The 21997-nt window shown below is 41.0% G+C and overlaps 2 protein-coding genes across 5 annotated transcripts in view; one reads left to right on the top strand and one right to left on the bottom strand.

The window, feature by feature from the left end:
* The window catches only part of CBR4 (carbonyl reductase 4), a 103949-nt gene extending 86496 nt beyond the window's left edge, over window positions 1-17453 (top strand). The window contains exon 8 of the transcript XR_012158617.1: window positions 17435-17453. The gene's annotated coding sequence lies outside the window, so the exon portion shown is untranslated. The remainder of the gene's footprint in view (window positions 1-17434) is intronic.
* The window catches only part of PALLD (palladin, cytoskeletal associated protein), a 346856-nt gene that overhangs the window by 49545 nt on the left and 275314 nt on the right, over window positions 1-21997 (bottom strand). For 2 of the 4 annotated variants that reach the window (XM_073341572.1, XM_073341573.1), the window contains one exon: window positions 11293-11982. The exons of the other annotated variants lie outside the window; for them this stretch is intronic. In XM_073341572.1, coding sequence (XP_073197673.1) covers window positions 11293-11982 — 690 coding nt within the window. Of the gene's footprint in view, window positions 1-11292; window positions 11983-21997 lie in introns of those variants that run through there. 4 annotated transcript variants of the gene reach the window in all.

The raw sequence follows: 21997 nt of genomic DNA, 5'->3' as shown, positions 1-21997 counted from the left end.
TCTACTTCCCCCAGGAAAGTATCTTAAGAAAAGGGCAAGAGACTGATTAAAAATCAATCTTACCCATAGATCAGCTAGGATGAAAGTTGGTATGTACAATACATATTTCCCAGCATGTTTGATCCTTTTATCAGAGATTCAACAACAAAGAGGGAGCCATTCACCTAAAAGCTGGGATCGTATCACCCAGGACTGTCATTTCTGCAAGGCATGCAATTAAAATGCATTTTCACCTAATAAAAACCAGAACCATTTTTTTGAGTTTCTAATCAAGCCCGCTCCACTTGTGCAAATTATCAGCTTATTTAGGTTTTCATATTGGCATTCATCACTATAAGTATCTGAGGACCCAATCAGTAAAGATATTTAGGCACCTAACTTCCATTGTTTTCAATTGGAAGGAGACTAAATATCTTTGAAGATCTGGGCTTGAGTGCCTCCTGGCTGCTATAATTGAGATTATGTCATATCCATTGTGAAACATTTTTCCAAGGAATGGGCAGGCACGTTTGATTTCAGTTTAAAAAAAATCCAGCCCTTTCTGAAATTCTGGTAATCTAGGCAATATAAATTGTAACCCCGCCCCGTACAATTATTATAAAGGTTGTGTTTTGAACTGATAGTCATGAAAATGAAGAAATTAATATAGCATTGACTGGAGCCAAAGCTAGAGAAGAATGACACATGAATTTCCCTACTCAACACAGCCCATGGATCTTAGTCTGAAACACTCTAGTTATTGCAGTCCTGGGTCTTTCTTAAGCAGTGACTGACAAACATGCCAAATATATGTGATGTGAACAAACATCCACTAGGGACTGAGAGGAGGCTAATCTCAGTCGTATTTGTGATTTATCCAAAATCAACCTTGGTCTCCAGTTGTTGAAAGGCTAGTGCACTAAGCATCCCCTGCCATCAACAAACCATAACTTGTTTTTATATACAAAATCAATTAATATCTGAATAAAAAGAAAAGAAGCTCCTCTGACTGATTTACAGACATTTATGTGACATCCCTTCATAAATTATTTGTCTGAAGTAAAGTTCTGTGCTTTGGCCAACAGGGACAACATGTATAGGATACTAGCCAGGTTGGTAGGCCAAAAAGCTACAAAACAAGGTAAATAAATCAGTACACACTCCCTCTCTCCAACAGAGTGCACGTGCATCACCAGTTTGTTTAGATTAGGCTGACAGTAAGTCTCTGGGCATTTTAAAATGTTTTGCATATGCATCTGCAGCAATCATTTGGAAAAAGAAATAGATAAAAAGCATCTGGAAAATAAAGCCTTCCAGATGCAACCATGGTCAAGATGCAGGAGGTCATGGTTTTGGCTACTGCACCAACCCTACGTGTCTTTTTCCTTAATGTAAATTTCTTGGTCTATACTTTACTTAGCCTTGAGTAACTTACAAATAAAGTAACCCTCACACTAAGAATAATGGATGTTTTAGTTCACCAGCAATTAAAAAAACAAAAAAACAACAAACAAAAATAAAAAAAAACACAAACCAATGCCACATTTCATTTGGGTCAAACCAAAAATGAGATTTTTTGGAATTCTCAGAGTATCGAAAAGTAAAAAAGTTTAATTTTGGGTTGAATGAAACATTTTGTTCAACCCAAAACAAAACATTTTATTTCAACTTTAACTATTTTTTAAAGATTTTTGTCTGTTTTTTTGGGGGGTGGTGGTGGTGAGGGGGTTTTCAATAAAATTGAAGGAAATTTCAAAAAATTATCGCAAACCAAAATCTCAAAATGGTTTGACATTTTTGGACTTTTTTTTTACGTGAACAATTTGGCAAAACCAACACAAATTCACAACACATTTCAGTGTAATTGAATCTGCATTTTTTGCCAAAAAAAGTTTGCCAAAAATTTTTTTGCACAGCATTACTCACACAAATATTTGGTTTATAATTGTGACTCGGGCACAGCTTGGCATTCAAAGTTCAAATGCATGTGTAAGGATGGGTGGTTAGAACCTACGTCTGCAGAGCCTGTGACAGCTGACAGTCCTACAGTGACACCAAGAAACCATGCAGAGGCACAGCCAGAGAGCACTGTGGAGAATAAGCGCCGCAGGAAGTATCGCCCAAAATGACTCATAATGACAGTACCCTGCAGCCCTCTGATTGGCCAACCACCCTATTTAACCCTGGAGAGTGCCCCAAGAGGTTGCCTGGACAACAAAACAGACTTTGGGCCTGCTGCAACTCCAGACTGGTCTCTAGCCTGATCCTGAGCCTGACTCTTGCCTCCTGATTCTAGCCTAGTATTATCTCTGATCTCCAGTCTCCAACGCTGCCTTCACTTTGACCCAACTTTTGCTTACTCAGGCTGGTTTACAGTGATTCCTCTGACCCCTGCTCAAATACCACTGTCCCTGATATGTGGACCCCAGCATAGCTGCGACCACTAGGCCAGACCGCCTATGCCCCAGTCCCTTACAGTATGGATATATGGTGGTTGTATTTAGTCATTTTATTTTAAGAATGCAAAGATGATATTTTCTGTGGTAACTCATGTGCACATTTCATTAAATTTAAAATTTCCTTTTAAAAAAACAACCATATTTCACAGAACAACCAAGGAGAATCAAAGAATCATAGAATATCAGGGTTGGAAGGGACCTCAGGAGGTCATCTAGTCCAACCCCCTGCTCAAAGCAGGACCAATCCCCAATTAAATCATCCCAGCCAGGGCTTTGTCAAGCCTGACCTTAAAAACTTCTAAGGAAGGAGATTCCACCACCTCCTTAGGTAACACATTCCAGTGTTTCACCACCCTCCTAGTGAAAAAGTTTTTCCTAATATCCAACCTAAATCTCCCCCACTGCAACTTGAGACCATTACTCCTTTTTCTGTCATTTGCTACCACTGAGAACAGTCTAGAGCCATCCTCTTTGGAACCCCCTTTCAGGTAGTTGAAAGCAGCTATCAAATCCGCCCTCTTTCTTCTCTTCCGTAGACTAAACATCCTCAGTTCCCTCAGCCTCTCCTCATAACTCATGTGTTCCTGGCCCGTAATCATTTTTGTTGCCCTCCGCTGGACTCTTTCCAATTTTTCCACATCCTTCTAGTAGTGTGGGGCCCAAAACTGGACATGGTACTCCAGATGAGGCCTCACCAGTGTCGAATAGAGGGGAATGATCACGTCCCTCGATCTCCTTGCAATGCCCCTACTTATACATCCCAAAATGCCATTGGCCTTCTTGGCAACAAGGGCACACTGTTGACTCATATCCAGCTTCTCGTCCACTATAACCCCTAGGTCCTTTTCTGCAGAACTGCTGGCGAGCCATTTGGTCCCTAGTCTGTAGCGATGCATTGAATTCTTCCGTCCTAAGTGCAGGACTCTGCACTTGACCTTGTTGAACCTCATCAGATTTCTTTTGGCCCAATCCTCTAATTTGTCTAGGGCCCTCTGTATCCTATCCCTACCCTCCAGTGTATCTACCTCTCCTCCCAGTTTAGTGTCATCTGCAAACTTGCTGAGGGTGCAATCCTCACCATCCTCCAGATAATTTATGAAGATATTGAACAAAACCGGCCCCAGGACCGACCCTTGGGGCACTCCACTTGATACCGGCTGCCAACTAGACATGGAGCCATTAATCACTACCCTTTGAGACCGACAATCTAGCCAGCTTTCTATCCACCTTATAGTCCAGTATAGTATAGAATCTGCTCATATCCTTGACAGCCATATAGGACTTAGATTCCCAGAGATGTGGCGCTCAAGATGAAGAACACAGGGAGGACAATAGGGCAGGAAGCTTTTAACAATAGGAAGCAGTATGGTCTACTGGGAAAGTCATTGGATGAGGAGTCCTTGGTTCTAATCCTGGTTCTGCCACTGACTTGCTGTGTGACCATGGGACAGTTACTTCACTTCTCCATAATTCTGTTTCCCCTCCCACCCTTTGTCTTGTCTATTCAGATTGTAAGATCTTTGGGAAAGGAGCTCTCTCTCTGTGTAGTGCAGTGCCTAGCCCAATGGGGTTCCAATCTCCGCTGAGGCTTCTAGGTGTTACTGTAATACAAAACAACAAGAACAACTGGGTTCATTAGTTTAGCAGAATGATGAATTGTCATTTTCACAAAGGGTTCCCATAGAACTTCTCTCCCTTGGACCTGTGACAAATCCTATTACAAACTGGAAAACTAAAAAACAAAAACAGCCAAACCTGACATTTGCTGAAATTCAGTTCATTTCAACTGCAGAAAACTTTCACTTCAGATGTATTTTCATGAGCCCCAGAGATAAGTTTGGCAGGGATGAATGAACATTACGGAGATGAGATGAGCTCCCTCAGAGGAAGAGAAACCACCTTAACCTTTACCCTCAATTTGGTGGTGGAATTTTTAAGCAAGGGGCTCTCAGAAGCCCCATCCAACACATGAATGTTTTGGCATAAACCACACTGACTGTAAACTCAGTTTGAGGAAACTGTGATAGACATAATTCACAAAACCAGGAAAATAAATGCCAGATTTATATAGGACAGCAATAAATTGTGTTCTAAAGTGGGGGATGTCCTTGGTAATGACGGACCGAGTGAGAGTTGACAGTGACATGGTGACAACATGGTGACAACATGTACATGGGTGGCTGTCCCTTATGATGCTCACTATCATCACTGACAGATGCAGGGAACCTGGAGATCAGTAAAACATTTGGCATATCAGTAGTTACTCAGGCAAAGTTCAATGTACAGAATAAGTCTGGAAGAGCAGACCAGCTGCTTTAGCTCAAGTAAAGGCAAAAACATTGCACTGTTCTCCCTGCATTGTTCCTTATCCCAAGAACTCTTTGGTTTAACGCTTTGAAGAGCATAGAAACAGCAATTAAATTTAGCATCAGCAATGATGAAAAATACAGCTTATGTTACTTTTACAAAAGTGTTCCAAAGTGATGTTTTCTTTTCTCTTTAAAAAGGTTTAGTTAACTTGGTACTTGCTGTTCCTATTTAAGTCTAGTCCTTTTAAAAACTCTGCATCATGATATTTTCCTCTGTTAGTGACCTAGGCAACACTACTGAAGAATGCAACTGCTTGAAGGAAAGAATTAGATATGTCCTACAGTCAAGATCCTTTTAAACTGATATATTCATATCTGAAAATGCATGTTTATTCTACTTTGAAAGGGATGCTGTCATTGTCTGATGACTAATTCCATACTTTCTTTCTAGTGGTTTACACTTTGCATTTATAGAATCACTCTGTGAGCCAAAATTTTGCTGTCAGTGACACCCATCCAAACTTAACTGACTTGCATGGGTGCAAATCAGAGAAAAACCTGGGTTTGTATCAAACTTTTGCTGTGATGGCTGATGAAACTTAGGTTCCAGCCTCCATATATTTCTGTCAGCAAACCAAATGGGCACAATTCTGGATTCTGTCACATGTGTAGTTCCCCTTGAAGTTAATAGGGGTTACCTTCCGCATAGCTGAAGGCTGAGCTGGACCAATAAATCTACTAATATGTAGAGTTCTTTAGAATAGGAAAAACGGAGACCCCCAAGAACAAGGACTGAGCAATAGGGTATTGGCCAAATTCCAACTCAGAAATAAACAATATTCAGCCCCCATAATGCCTCTCTGAAATGTTAATTGATTACAGCATTCTTCACTTCTTCTCTAAATGTTACTATATGGTGGTAAAAACTACTGTGTTCCATCCCAAACGTGGCTGCACTTGATGGATGGGTAAAGTGATCCCTATGTCCCTTACTAACCTCACTAGGTGAAAGTGTTAAGTGACTGCAAGTGACTTGACCACCCTGGCAGTACTAAGTATTTTATCCAATTGACATTTTTTCCTCAGTAAAATTATGCAAATAAATATTTAATGATGAACTAGTACTAGCTGGTCCAACCAGTGGCCTGAGGGAAGGGGAGCCAAGTTGGGAGGAGGGGAAGTGTGAAATGGGAGCCAGGCTGTGGGAGTGTAGAACAGGGAGAAGAGCTGGGACTGTGTGAAGTGGGGAGTCGAGCTGAGGGAGGAGAGAGTGTGGAAAGGACTGGGACTGCAATAGAGAATAGAGAGCAGAACTGGCGGAGTGCTAGGGGCTCCCTTGAGGGCTCTGGGATGGTCAGGCTGCTGGTGGGAGAAAAAATATGAAAACATTATTGTTCAACTGCTGTTGAAAACAATTTGATTTTTGTTACTTCAAGCATTGTCCTTGCTTAATACCTTTGTAAAAAAATAAAAAGTGAAATAATTTCTACCATACAGAATTCCAACACATGGTAGATCATAGAATTGTAGAAGATTAGGGTTAAAAGAGACCTGAGGAGGTCATCTAGTCCAACCCCCTGCTCAAAGCAGGACAAACCCCAACTAAATCGCAGTGCTTCTCACTCAGATTTGTCCCAGGGGTCGACCAGGCCAAGCTTGCCTTCATCATATATTTCAGTTCTTCCAGTACCACGTAGCCCCCTGCAACCCAACTCCTCATGAAAAGCCCCAGCATACAAGCTGCAGCCTCCATCCCTATAACTGCCTCACCTGGGGCTGAAGACTAGGGAAGTGCTGAGGCCTCCAGTCCCCTCCCCTCCCAGCCCACAGCACCAGGACTCCAGCAGGGCTCACCTTTTGGGCAGGGATATGGGCACTCCAACCCATCACCCCCAGTGAGGGTGGTGGGTCCCTGGCCATGGGCTGCCTGCACTATTGTGCCAGGCATTGTCAGGAGGAGAGGCAGCAGCTGCTGGGTCTGTGCAGCCTGGGAGCCAGTTGGGTGTGGGGAGAGGTTGGATTCCCTGTCCTCTCACCTCCTGGCTCCCTGTTCCTGCCTTCCTATGGTCAGTGCAGCTGGCACCCCATCCCTTCCTGTAGGCAGTGTGGGGGGGGGAATTTTACTTCTGCACAGACAGTGCACTGACCACAGTGAAGTCCTGGCCAGAGTTTCCTCCCTGAGTCAGAAGGGGTAGGGACATGTGTACCATTTGAAATATTCCTGGGGGCACCCCTATCTTGATAAGGTGAGCTAGTCTCCTATTTAATTTTATTACTTCTTAACCCTACACAGAAAAGCTAAATGCTAATAAATCCTAAAAAAAGAATCTTATTCTAGAATCTGGAATGATATTTCTGTATGTGGCCCACGAAGGTAGTATTTGTACGTGGCCCACAAAACTAACATCTGGCCCACAGCATTGAAAAGTTCAGACCATCCTGAACTATTATATCCAGAGCTGTTCTTCATTTTATCTGAACGTCAGACACTTGTGAAGTAGACCCAGAAATCTAGTCAATTGGTTTTTGTTGTTTCTCACAGTTCTGGACAGTCAGACTATTAACCTATATACTGGCAGCAAACTAGCTCATCAAAACCATCCTGAACTATTATATCCAGAGCTGTTCTTCATTTTATCTGAACGTCAGACACTTGTGAAGTAGACCCAGAAATCTAGTCAATTGGTTTTTGTTGTTTCTCACAGTTCTGGACAGTCAGACTATTAACCTATATACTGGCAGCAAACTAGCTCATCAAAACCATCCAACTAGAAACCATATTGAACAAACCAGTTCAGATGCTGCTGCCAAACCCACAGCCTCTGGGGGCTCCCTAACTCATGGGAATCCCATCCCATTGTCATTTCAACCCAGTGTGTTATTTATTGCTCATATTTCCATGCCACGTAATTCATTCCTAAATTCATAGTTAATATGGCTAGAAGTGACCACTGTGATCATGTTGTCTGACCTCCTGCATAACACAGGTCATAGGACTTCCATGAATTAATTCCCGTTTGAGCTAGAGGAAACAGGAATTGGGGAGTGAAATAAGAGTTGCTGTATGCTGACGTCAGACTCATGAGAGATCAGGATGTCTCCTTTGACACTTTGACCTTATTTGGGCTACTTCATTTCACATGTTTCTCTTGCCTTCTGTTTTACAGGAAACTTCCATCCTTTTGTCTGTAACCAATGTTTAATTTGTGCCAGGGCTTGACAGGGCTGAGCCCTGGCACCTCTAGGCTTGGCAGTTCATAGCCCCAGCACCTCTGGGCTTACTGCCCCAGTTATGAATGTAAAGAAAAATTTCTTGAGCCCCAGCACCTAATAACTTGAGCCCCAGCACCTCTCATTACAAATTAAGCACTGTCCGTAACCCTACCCAAAAACAAACACACACACCCCGCCAAATCTAGACACATTACTTATTCTCTAGTCCATATTTGTACCCAGTTGGCACAGCAAATCCATTTAGGGGAAATGGAGAGAAGGCTGCATGCTCGACTGTGGCTGTGAAATGGGGGCCCCTACGCAAAGGAGTTGTGGGGGGCTACATGCTTTGCTTGAATCTTGGATAGAGCAGGTCCAAAACAAGTAAGTATATTTCATGAACATTTTTTTTAAATAAACGCATTTTTTTCCTCATTTTATTCAACATTTTCCATCATATTTTGGCTAGATAAAGTCCAAAAAATTTTTGAACATTTTTCAAAAATTTTCAATTTTTTTGTTTCAGTGGGGGAAAAAAGTCACTTTCATTTTTTTATATTCCCTATTCACTATCTTTTTTCCCTAGTGGAAAATAAGTTAAAAAGAAATGAGAGAAAGTAGGATTTTGCCCACCAAAATGAAACAAAAAATTCCTTTTTTTCCCATTTTCAATTTTTAAAAATCGAACACTAAGACCTTCAACAACAATGGAAATAAATTTGTGAAAATTTCAATTTAATCAAAAAATAATTTTTTGATGAAAAAATGCCAAAATAATCCAGCCGGTTCTGAATCTGAATTAATAATATTTTTTCATTACATTCAAATGGAGAGCATCAAAGAAATATTACAAATATACAATATATACCAATGTAATCAGAACACCAAGAAGTATCACTTTTAAAAGTACTCCATAAGAATTCCAGCTCATCTGGGTGGCAAGTTATTTAGGTTATATTACAGATTCTGACACAAGACTAAGCAGTTCAAAAATTCCCTTTTCTTTTTTTCAGGTCTTTGACTACCATTGTCACAGGAAGCCACTACAGAGGCAGAATAGGGTGAACTATCATGTGAAGACCATACACAAAAACATGAGCTGTGAATATCTGATCCTCAAGTACACTAGGAAAGTGGCAAAGAAACCAGCAATAAAAAAACAAGAGCGAGGGGAAGGCATTGAAAGTAACCGTAAAGTTTGCTGCAAGAATGCTTTCTCTCTTAATAAAACAGTTGGTAAGAAAGGTAGCTAATGTAAGGTATTTAAAAAACAATCAAGGATCCAACCCTACTCCCACTGATGTATGTAGTAGTAAAAATCTATCTTAAAGCTGAAATCCCATTACTTTAGACCTTGTCTTATACTGGACTCTCCAATATTGATAAAGATATTGCTCATTTCCATCTACAGAATGCATTCCACACTTTGACTAGTTCATTTTCAGCAACGCGTAACATATAATTTGTAATCCCATTTAATAGATTGGGAAATGGAGACAGAGAAATTAAATGACTTGCTCAAGATGCATGTCAGAGTTGAAAATACAAGTGCCCAATCTCGACTCCATGTTCAGCACCCAGACGACCACACTACAGTGTCTTACCAAGGAAACAGTGTCTTCCTTTCAGAATCAATGGATATCAATAGCAGGGCGATAGAAAGGAGTACAGGCCAGGATTGGACTGCTGATCATCCAGGCTTTTTCCCTTTTGCAGGCTGCAGAGCTGACTGGCTTCTGCTCCTCCTACGTCCCTGGAGCTGACTGGCAGTCAATTAATTTTGCTCAGTCTAGTCTCATCTATACTACTAACTGGCTCTGTCTATGGAGACCAATGCAGGCAGCCAACAACCATGCACTGGAGTGAGTGGAGGGTGAGAGCTGAGAAAAAAGTGAATAAAGTGAAGAAAAGGGATAGGAGAAAGGGTCTAATTGTTTTGGTGTTAGCCTGGAACTTGGGAGACCTGGGTTCAGTTCCTCCCTCCACCACCAACTTGCTGTTTGACATTGGCCAAGTCATTCAGCCCCTTTAGTGCCTGAGTTCTCCATCTGTAAAATGGGAGATATCCTCACAAGGGTGTTGTGAGTATAAATACATTAGAGACCAGGAGGTGCTCACGTACTACAGTAATGGGCACCATAGAAAGATAGAGATGATAAAGGAGAAGTGAAGGAGAAACAGAGGTGGCAAGAAGGGATAGGACAATAAATTAGAAATTTTGGGAATACAGAAAAATGGAAATTGAGAGACTGAAAGAACTTGGGGGAAAGAAAGGAGAGAAAAAACACACGAAAGAGTGGCAGAGTAGATAGAAGATGACGGGACGAAGAATACTGTTAAACAAGACAAAGGGGAAACAGACACTGAAAAAGACTAAGGAAGGATATGATAACATACAGTAGCAGGAAAGAAGATATTTGGTAGGAAAAGAGAAAAATGAAACTAAAAGTTAAAGAGACAGAACAAGTTGATTTTTGAATTATGTAATAGATCTTTTAACATCACCAAATGTTAAAATTAAAATTACGTTTTGTTTATATTGCAGACAAATTCATTAATATCTTTGAGTAACTGACAGAATTTTTCCAAAAGTGTCTTGGAGTAAAATAACAGAAGTTCCTACAGTACCAAATCTATAGCCCAGTAAGTTATCTTGATACTGTGGACATGTTTAGAAAGCCCTTAAACAAAGTTATAAATAAGCCTTGGATCCAGCTATTCTCATTTTTTGTTCTTTATCATTTCTCTTTGTTCTCCAACAATGGAATGAGAATCTTGTGCCAATGGAAAGACAAACTGAACTACTCTGGGCTTTTGGCATGCTCCAGAACAATATTTTAGCCTTGAGGGGAGACAAAAGGGAGGGAAAATATGTGGAGCTGATGTAGTCTGTGGTGTTTTTCCTGTTTTTTTAAACACGGTTCTTACAAATCCCCAGCACCACATCCTTTCTCTCCCCTCTCCCCTGAAAAAAAAGATAACCAAATATCAGTAGGCCATTGTGCCCCTTCATTTTCCATCTCTGCAGCTTTGTTCCATAAGCAGAATACAACATATTTCTGATCAGTGTCTTCTTCCCTGACACTCCTCCATCTAGAGAAATCACTAGAGTCAGAGGCCAAGTATCACCTTATGAAAGTGACTGCAAGACCTTTGGCCAGAAGGGTGATTTCCTTGCAATTCCTTCCACTGATTCAAGAATCTGTCATCCCCCCACCCCCTCTCAGTTAGCCACAGTGCAGAGAGCCCAAAAAGCTATCAAAATGGAGAACCAATACAATTAATAAACAATAAAATTAAATGTAAGAAGTTTGTTAGCTGTTTATACTCACGGAGGCATAACACCTTTTGGAAGTCCTAGTGCATTGACAGATATAGGTGGTGGCTGGGATGGTAACATGGAGCTGAGGAACGCTGCTGGAGACTGGCTGGAGTTAGAGAATCTAGCAGTTGGAGAAAGACTGCGGGAAGGTGAGGAAACTGAGGAAGGAAGAGGAGGAGGAGGGGGTGGGGGAAGTGGGAAGGAATCAGAAACTGAAAACGTTGCAGTTGGACTAAAGACTGGTGGAGGTGGGGGAGGGGGTGAAGAGGAAGATGGAGACCACAGGTACTCTCCTTCCGGAGCAAATGGCTGGGAGAAAGGGGGAACAGGTGCTCTGCCAAATTGTTTCTGAGAGGCAGTTGGAGACATAGGGGATGGAAGGCTGGATGTGGAAGACCCAGATGAAGGAGTTACATAACCTGAAGCAGGACTGATGTTCTGAGCAGCAATGAACTGTTTAGGCCGGGCATAGTTGAAGGTGCTGGATGACTGCATGGTGGGGGAAGTGTGGGAGTTGAGAACGCTCATTTGCACAGGAGAGCTGACAGACTGGCTGGACACCAGCTCCTGGAAAGAAGGGGGAGGAGGAAAAGGAGGAGACGGAGGAGGATTTTGATGTTGCTGGTGGTGATGGTACCGCTGACCACCTTCTTGTTCCAGACGAATTTGGTTCTGCAGTTGTTGTAGTTTTAGAGGGTCCCTGCATGAGAAGAAAAAGTTAATCAGAGGGGTGGTGATGGGAGAGGAGAGGATTAAAATAAAGAGACAACCTCATTATCTAGACACTGAGCTCTATTTTGTCACCTGGAATTTTAGAAGCCAATGGAAGTCAGAGCTATTTGCGTATCTGATCCTTAAGTCTATCTCCTTGCCAGCAAAGTCCCTGCAAGAACGCACATCAGATATTAAACTGCTACAACACTTAACTGTAGCTAAAGGACCATTTGTAAGCTTTCTAATTAATAAAGCCATGAATCCCTGCTGGGATGGAAAACCTCGATGAAGTTGTGAGATTTGGTTTGAATACTTATTTAAGGTTTTCCCCAACAGATTGAAACCTTTTTTGGTCTGGAGATTGGGATGGGGTAGCTCCCTCTTTCATCAGACCTGGAAATACTGCAAGCAAAGTCCTTTTTGTGATCTTCTTAGTACTCTTATTTTCAGCTAATGCCACAATAGAAATTAAGACCCTTTTGAATTTTAAAAAAAGTTTGATTTTTATTTGGGTGCTGGTGGGTCATTTGTTAATTTTATTTGAACTTAATATATTAATTGCAAGAGTCCTAGTATTAAGGGTCACTTTTTTTTAAAAAGGCCTCAATTCTGTCTCTCTTATTATGGTGTTCAAATATCTAAGCTACTGCAGCCATAATCAGGTTGCTAGAAATCTAAATGCCCTAGCTTGTGCCTGCTGTTAATCATGTGTCATTCCCATGAGGTGACACACATTTGACAGCTCTGTCAAGCCTTCCCACACATTTGTGAGGGAGTGAATGAAACTTCCCCCATAATTTTCTGCAACCTAGGGAAAGGTGAACTAAGCTGCATACCGGGAAACCATGAGTTTTAGTCCCAGCTTTTCCACTGACGGCTGTTAATATATCTGTACTCTTTACAACTTTTCTTCTTAACTAAGCCTCATAACTCTATCATACCAGGAGGCAGCTGAGGAACTAAAGCTCTAGGGCTCTGCTAACTGGACTCATGACACCATACCAATGGGAGATAGGCTTATTTACAATAAAAATACAGAACTTCTTCACATTCACATAACTGTAAAGACTGTAGGTTTGACATTCAGAAGCGCTGAGCACCCAGAACTCCAAATGAAGTCAACAGGAACTATAGACACTCAACACGGATGACAATCAGATCCTGTACATATTTTTGCTTATTGTACAAATGCTTAAATGACCATTTACATTGCTGCTTTCCTGTTAATTGCTCCTTCAGTATGCACTTCTGTAAAAAAAATCTTGAGACTAAAGACCACTAAGGTAGTTTGTCAATCTCCTTTAATAGCCCTGCTTTAGCAGCACTACAACCGCAATAAGGCCCTTATCAAAGCAGAGATCAAACTTTGCTGTGTGTGGTCTTAATTCTAAAACTCATCTGTTTTACTAGCTTAACAATTGTCTTGTCCCAGCTGGGAATTGTAACTTTGTCTGAACGCTCCAGATGTCTTTGTGGTTTTATGTGCACATGCACCTTTTCAGTATATTTCACATATAAATACTTTACAATATTATATACAGTATGTCATTTATGATATAATTTAGGTCATTATTTAACCAGAGATTTTAGTGCAGAGTCTACTGAATGCATGGAATATGTATGTATGACAAACACCATAATGGATGCATACTTTTGGTATTAGAAATTATCATGATGTCATAGTTACATTTGTAATCTACTTTCCATTATAAGATTCATTTTGATACTCCTGCTCCCCAGAGTACTCAAAATATTTTCGGCCTGAAATTTCACGTGTGGTGTCTAGAAAAGGAGACTGTTTGGCTGTAAAGAGGGGGACAGAAGTTTAAGATTAATCACACAAGGTATTTTGAGACAGTACTGAAAAAAAAAATCAAGGTTTTGAAGGGTCTGACTATTTTGTAAAACCATATCACAAAGATAGCTTGGTTTAGAAATGAGAGTTACCCCACATACAGTACATATTTTATTTGTTAGTAGCAGATTAGCTCTTTTTTACCAGACTGTTTTTGATATAGTTGTGTAAAACACTTCGGAGTTATTCACTACAGATTTCTGAATCTTCTATTCATTTTTTTTGAATGTTGAACATATAGTATCCAAATCCTGCTGAGTTCAGATTGTTTTGATGTTAGGTTTGGGTTAAGGCTGATCTTTAGGTTTTTTTTTAATACTCTTTGAATGTCCCTTAACCTGAAAGAGCTACTGCTTGAGCTATTTTGCTTTGAGGCTTTCTTTTTAGCCCATATGGTCATCTGACCCTCCCAGTCAATGGCAGAGTTCCAGCAGCAATACCAAACCATCTTGGATAGATGAGTAAAAAAAACCCTTTTTTAAAAAATTTTTGGGCGGGTTTCCTTTTCAAGTTTGTGTCTTCCAAATTGTGCATTTTAACTATTTTTGGGCACATTGTCTAATGGTCATAGGAGTGTTTTAACATTTTTTACTTTCATTTTCATACAAATTTTACTTCATTTTCCCCATCATTTTAATGTATTATAGTGCGACTAAGGCCAAAGAAGTAAATAGAAATGTACCTAACTATATATGTTATGCCTGGTATGGAAGAAGTTTAACACTCTCAAACAGAGACTTTTCACCAAGTGTGTGCCATAACAAAAGGTATCCTGTGCTGCATTGAAACTTTTCTATTTTAAATTACAAAGTCATGTGTTCATCTTTCAAACAGTGGCACAATATAGCAGTGACCACTTGGGCCTTGTCAATGCTAATTACTACCTGTTTTACAGCAACTGCTGCTAAATGATGCAGCTATATCAGTGTTAGTAATGACGGAAGTGCTAGTGTAGACCAGGATCAGGCTTTAAATCCAGGGTGTTATGAAAATCTACATGTTGGGTAAAGGAAAGATCCTACTCTGAGCGGGTTTTCATGCCACAATGGTAAAAATGCATGATCCCTGTATTAGGCATCTTTGCAGCTATTCTGTTGCTGTAAGACTGGTATTAAATTTTCTAGTGCTAGACGCATCCTAGAGTAATGTCATCCAGCATTTTTTTTTAAAAAATATCCCATTGTTGCTATTGCACTGGTGCTAATAATGTTGGGAGCATCAGGGTGGAGAGGGGGCACTGGTGTTTAACACTGTTGCACCACATCATCTAACCTTACTCAGTACAAATCTAGACACAGTAGCTAAAAATACTCCACCTGTGGCCAATCTGTACCAGTGCTTCTTCCATTATTAGCAGCAATAGTGAAGCAACTATGGAGATAAAGAAAAACTTCAGGGACTAGGAGGACACAAACAAAAGTAATTTAGTTATAACAAGATGATCCTATCTCAGCTAACTAAGGTGTGTTTAGTAATCCAGCGTAATAGATAGGCACACTTTCACAGAACCGGTCACATATATTTTACATCTACTTCTTTAAACACAGTGAAAAAACCCATAACATTTTCACATACTTATTTTTGATGACTTATTTGAGGTTCACCTACAGTTTTATCTAACAGTTAATTACAGAAACTGAAAAATCAAAAGTAACTTCTGAATAAAATTCCCTCAGTGAAAAGGCGAAACCGACTATAAAATAATCACATTGGAGGTGGAGGGGAAATGGACATTCAGCAAGTCATTTGAACTCAGACATGACCATTTATAAAGGGATTTCAACAGCTTTATTCTGATATTTGTCAGTTATTTCCTGCCTAATGTTGGAAATTCTTGCTATAGATTTGTATGTGTATATATCTCTGCCTACGCTCCAACAGCTATGATAACAGAGTTAAAGACAACATGAAAAAAATAAGACCTATAAGCCACTGAAAAAACATATTTACACACACAGACACAATGTAACAGTGAGAAGTAGTAATATTTTAATATGAACGAGGGCACGGGTCTAAACAACAATAGGGAAAATCTAATACGGTATGAAGGTTATTCAGTTCTTAATGTAAATGTGCATATTATTACCCTGTCCACAATACTTAATTTTTGCCAATTTACTATTGACATAGTGCAGTAACATTACAACTTTTCTATATAACAAGTATAAACTACTGTTCTATTCTACACAAGCTAGTTTCTGCTGTATATATCTCAGAGCTATTTGGAGAAGAGGGCTCAGCTCTTAATAACTGTGTCTAAAATGACAGCAGAAGGCATGGTCTTTTTTCACCTCCATTACTATGTCTTCCCTGGATGGTCTTTCACCTGCTCTGCAACTCTGCCTTGAAAGAGAGAGACCGGGGGAGGAATAAACTCAGCTTGTATTGCTTCTAAGAATTAGGATTTATGTTCTTCACACCACTAGAAATTTCTAATGATAGAGGGTGTGATCATCTTAAGGCTGGAAATACACTTGCTTCTGGGAGCACTGTGTGTGCTGCAAGTTGTCACTCTTTTGTTTTATACCTCTGAGTGCTGAAGAGTTATAATTAACTGTGAGAATTCTTACACTCTCTGTAACTAAGCAATGCTTTATTTAATGTACATATACCAAGTTTCAAGAAGAGATTATTACGTCTCAGATATTTCTACAACTTTGTTTTCCTCTCTGCCCCTACCAAGACAAATTACCGAAATGAAAGACATCTCACTTATAAATAAGTATAATTATTTTATTGCTTTGCTTAATGAAAATATGTAGCTGCAAAGCTTATGGGAACTGGAAGCTGAGTACTCTAATTGCCTAGGAGGACTGTTTTCCCCATTATGAAGTTAGTGAATCCCTCATGCTACCATCAAAGCCTTCTTCAGACAACATATTGACAAACACAATATACATACTAATCTGCACCAACTATTACAAGTGGCTCAATACTGATCTCAGGTATTTGGGTGGACGTTCCTTATAATTACGTATGGTCGGCTCACTACCTGTGTACATTCATGCATACTGGTAGTAGCCGGTTGAATACAATATGACAAAGCATCAGACATTGAAAATGAGCTTTATGTATAGAATCTTTGGTCCAGGAGACATACCTTGACTAGAGGCCAAGCTTAAACTAGTGACTAACACTAACAGGGGGGAGGTAGTATAGCCTAGCAGATAGGGCACTGTGGTAGAACTCAGGACAGCTGAGTTTAATTCCCATTTTTGCCAGTGGCCTGCAGGGTGACCTTGGACAAGTCACTTCCCTCCATGTGCCTTAGTTTCCACATCTGGAAAAAAATGGGAACAATGATACTGACTTCTATTGTAAAGTGCTTTGAGATCTACTGATGAAAAGTGTAATATAAGAGGTAGGCATTATTATTACTATATGATGTAAATGAAAATGAACTGTGTACAAACGATAGGACAGTACTTTACCTGGGAAGGCAGCCAGCAATTCTGCTTTGCCTTCTCCCTTCTCAGAAAAAGAACAGTTACTGACCCTGCAGTAGCTGTGGTTCTTTGAGATGATGTAATTAGTTGGGGTGCACATGTGCCTCATGTATGCGAAATTAAACTCTTTTTCACAGCAGGTCTGTCAGGGCTGCACATGTGACCTGTGCCTCATCATACTCCTCTATGAGGGCTTAACAGGCAGAATGGCCATGACCTTCCCTCAGCACCTTCGCAATTCAAAGCCCCAGTAACTGAAATCTGCAAAAGCAGGGACAGAGAGGGGTCATGGGATCTACACTGGGATCAACATCTTGAAGAACCACAGTCACTGTAGGGTAAGTAACCATTCTCTCTTAGTAACTATGTATTAGTGTGGATCAGAGTTTAGTGAGTGGCAAGCAGTGTCCCCTCTGGATGGTGGGAGTGAAGTATCCGCTGCATCAGTCAGCGATTGTTGTACTGTCACCTTGAATTTGGTGGCTGTCAGGGCTGATGCCAAAGTCCAACTCATAACTCTTGACAAAAAGTCAGTGAATTAATGCCACATTGTGGCCTTGCAGATCTGAGAAACTGGCACATTCCTGAAGCAGGCAGAGGATGTTTCTTGCACTCGAAGCTGGTCAGGTGTTTGGGTGGACATCTGTGGCCTGTCTTTCAACCAGAACTGCTTTGGACAGTAAGGACTACAAGGATGACTGTGGCTTCATCTCATTTGATCTTGGATATTATCTTGGGGAATCAATGGAAAGGCACAGAGAAGGCCTTGAGACCAGTGTAGAAGATAGACATCTGGTACCTATTCAGGTTTGTGCCCCTCTGGAACAAAAGTTTTGGCACTTGGCATTGTTGATGATGGTAATCAGGTCTATCATGGGAGATCCCCAATGAAGGAATATTGGGTCTATAATGAACCTCCATAGCAACCATTCAAGGGGAAGAGCTGTGAACAGAACCTCTTTATATACATTCTTGGGTTCCTGCAACCATCTCAGTGACAATCTGAGGCGGGGTCAGGTCTTTTTTGTTCATTTGGTGTTTTGCTGGGGAATAGATCGATCTGAGTCAGAGTTCCATCACAGAGCCAACAGAAGAAGTCTGACAAAGGACATAATGTAAGTGCATGCACACACGTGACCTAGCTGCCCTAGATGAGTCCATACCATCACAGTAGAGTACGATTCCATTTAACATACTATCAACTGCATGAAAAAGAACCTGTCCTCGGGAAGATATGCTCTTGTGGACCTGGAGTTGATCAAAGCTTCTATGAACTCTATCTTCTGTGATGGGTCAAGAGATGATTTTTCATAGTTCACCAAGAGGTCTATCAGGGAGAACAAGGGAAGAGCATATTCTAGGCTTGATGCCATCTTCTGCTGCTTTATGTAACAGAAAAAAGGTGACCCTCTTCCTGGTGAAAAAAATCATATATAGTAAACAGAGCCCTGTACTTTTCAGCTTGGAGATGCAGTGAGGCAAATTAATATACCTTGCATCCAAATAGACCCAACTTCTTAGGATTTCTGTCCTTAAGTAGGCCTTCTGTGGACTTGAACTTTTCCTATACTGCCAAAACAACCAGAAGCCCTCAAATTGGGTGGGCATAGAAGTATTCAAAGCCCTTTGGAGGCATCTGTACCTCTTCTCCACTTGTTTAGAAGTAGGAGAAAGAATGGCGAGGGTTTGGTCAGCTGCAGGACCCTCTGATTGAAAGGGAATGAGATCCTGGGCTGGAGTTGCAGTGCTTAAAATATAAAAAAAAAGTTTGTGGGATTTTTCCTGTATCAATGTCATTTCAATGTCTGGGGTCTCTGCAATGTGAGACAGAAGATCCTGGAATGCCTTGAAGCCATTGATTGCTGGCTCTGGGACAGGCACCACCATCTCATCTGGTGAGGATGACATCTTGTGTAGAGCTAGGGGTCAGTTGTTGATGTCCCTCCATTACGTCTTGCTCATGGGGGCCATTGTCCAGCTCGTGTGGGTGGCCTGACTAATGAGGCCATGAAGGAACAGGATCTCCTCCTCTTTCAGAGGGATATCTGCTCCTGGACCCGAATTACGATAGTTCTCAGTAGGGCCGATACAGTCTTAGTGGCATGCTATAGGGACACCAGCCAGCTAGAAGCTGGTTGGTTTGGTGCCACTCACCCCCCAGCTGAGATGGAACTCTAAATGAAAGCCATCTGGTATGCTCCTTAAGATTGCTTTCAAAAGGCAGGGGACAGGGATCCCTGCTCAACACTGGAGAAAAGGAGTAGGATGGTGAAGTGAAGAGCTCTTCTTTCAGTGGTGGTGCTGTATGCTGACATGATACTGGTATTGGCCCTGGTACTGGTTGTTGCTTTTGTGTGGAGGATGTCTCTGCAAGGAACATTGAGTCTTGCAGAATGCATCTCAGCTCATTGCCAGGCTTATTCATGGGTATCATTTCCACTGCATCTCTCCAGTTTTGGTGGAGGGCTTGGAGGCTCTGCCCTTGGATGAGTCATCTCTTCGGGACTATGCTCCCTGTTTGGAGCTATGTTTGAGCTCCCTCCAGTTCAGTCTCTTGATGTCACCTTTTTGTGGCCACAGGTGCTGATTTTGTTGCCAAGGTTGTCTGCTGGCAGCCTGTGACAGGGCTTCCAGCATCAAGGCTGCTGATGCTGAGACTGTCAGTGCTGAGTTGGTCAGTGTGGAAGTTGCCAGTGCTGGCTTTGACAGTGGTTCCTCTTGCCCTCTTTTCTCTGCCTTATCCTGGGGTATGGTGTCTGTTCGAGGCAGAATTGATTGATGCTGGTTTGTCTGGCCACATTCCGGTAGTTACTACCCTCTCTGGGCCCAAACTGACTCACAAGGACTGCTCTAGCAGGTGTATCTTGAGCTGAATATCCCTGGATTTGTAGGTTCATGTGGAGATTGACTTGCACACAGAGTACATATCTGAGATGTGGGTCTTTCCAAGGTTGAAAAGGCATTGGCTATGTCCATCATTGATGGGAATCAGTCTGTCATAGGACAGGCAGGGTTTGAACCCATGAGGTGTGACGGTTGATATGAAACACTGCATCCTGCTGGACGGATAGTGTAGTGGAACGTATGATTTTCTTTTTTTAAAATGTCCAAGTTGAGGAAAAGGGAGTCTCAATATGAAGTTTCTTCCAAAAACCCCCAAACCAAACTGAACAAAACCAAAAAAAAAAAAAAGTAGTTCAAAAACTGAGTTGAAGTCTCTGATCAGAGTAGTGGGTCGGATATTTGTTAGGTTCCATCTTGCTACCAAGAAGGACCTGAGGAAGAGTTGCGGCTGCCCACCCTTAATGCCCTCTAATGAGAGCACAAAGAAGCACAGGGTGTATGTGTAGCCGTGATGGACACTACCATTTAAAAGACCCTGACCTTGCACATGAGGCTCATGCACCCCAACAGTGGGATCCACACTTACACTGCATGAAGTTAAAGATTCAGTAAATAGAAATACACTGCAGAGATTGGAAAACGGTCTAGCCTTTGTATCTCAACACAACTAAATAAATGCATTGAAGTTTACTGAATGTTTTACAATCCTGTATATTGTGTACTATGTGTAATATGTGCATATAAGTGTAATATGAAGTCATCAAACCCCTTGCAAATCTTTTTGAACAAGATTATATATATATATATATATAGATAGCTATCTATATATATAATTTTAAAGAGAAAGGAGAGTAGTCTCTGTTTAGAGGAACAAGTCTAATTTACTTCAAGTACTGAAAAACAGTAACTCATTTCTGCCTCCCTACATACAGATACTGCATCTGGAGTTGTTCTGAGAGTCAAAGCAGATTGATCACTTCACAGTCTTCCTATGGACATGCTCTTTGAAATGAACCTAACAGAGATTCACCGAACTGTGTTAAACATAGTAATGGACTGAGGTGGAGGAGGGACTGACTGAAATTTTTTTCCCCTAGAAAAACAACGAGGAGTCCGGTGGCACCTTAAAGACTAACAGATTTATTAGGGCATAAGCTTTTGTGACTTCATGCATTGTAAGAAGTGGGTTTTTTACCCATGAAAGCTTATACCCTAATAAATCTGTTAGTCTTTAAGGTGCCATCGGACTCCTCTCTGTTTTTGTGGATTCAGACTAACACAGCTACCCCTCTGTGTTAACACAGCTACCCCCCCCTACTTTTTTCCTAGAATGAACCACTACTTAGTGAAAGATGCTCAGCCAGTTTTCTAGATTAACAGCTGAGATCAATGCCAGATAAATGGATCTGCATTTTGAGGTAACATTTGTTCATTCAAGGGGGCAGTGTGTTTCATGAGTTTTATCAATAATGCAATACCTCCATTTTCAAAATGAAAAAACTACCCTTCTACTAAGATTGCATGAGTTATCAGCTGTAGTGAGCAGGACTGCATCCAATTACACTGTGGATGGTAAATTAATATTTTCACATTTTGAAAAAGATGTGTATAAATTTAAAATGGTTACATGACAAGAAAGATTGACAAAGAAAGGGGAAGATTTAAAACAAAGGTGCAACATTTCCAAAACTGGACTGTGCTCAATGCAGAAAGAGCCCTCAGGTCATGTTAGCATAAACATTTTGTACTGAAGCACCAAGCCTCTTGATGCTGAATGATACCCTGCATTCCAAGAAACAATACCAGCCTGTTTAATTTCCCTAGAAAGGCTCCTATCCCAGTAGGCTTTGAATGAT

Source organism: Lepidochelys kempii, chromosome 4 (genome assembly GCF_965140285.1).
Source record: "Lepidochelys kempii isolate rLepKem1 chromosome 4, rLepKem1.hap1, whole genome shotgun sequence".
In the NCBI taxonomy this organism is placed as follows: domain Eukaryota; kingdom Metazoa; phylum Chordata; order Testudines; family Cheloniidae; genus Lepidochelys; species Lepidochelys kempii.
Note: the sequence above shows the minus strand (reverse complement) of the source record. Positions and strands in the feature narration are given on the sequence as shown.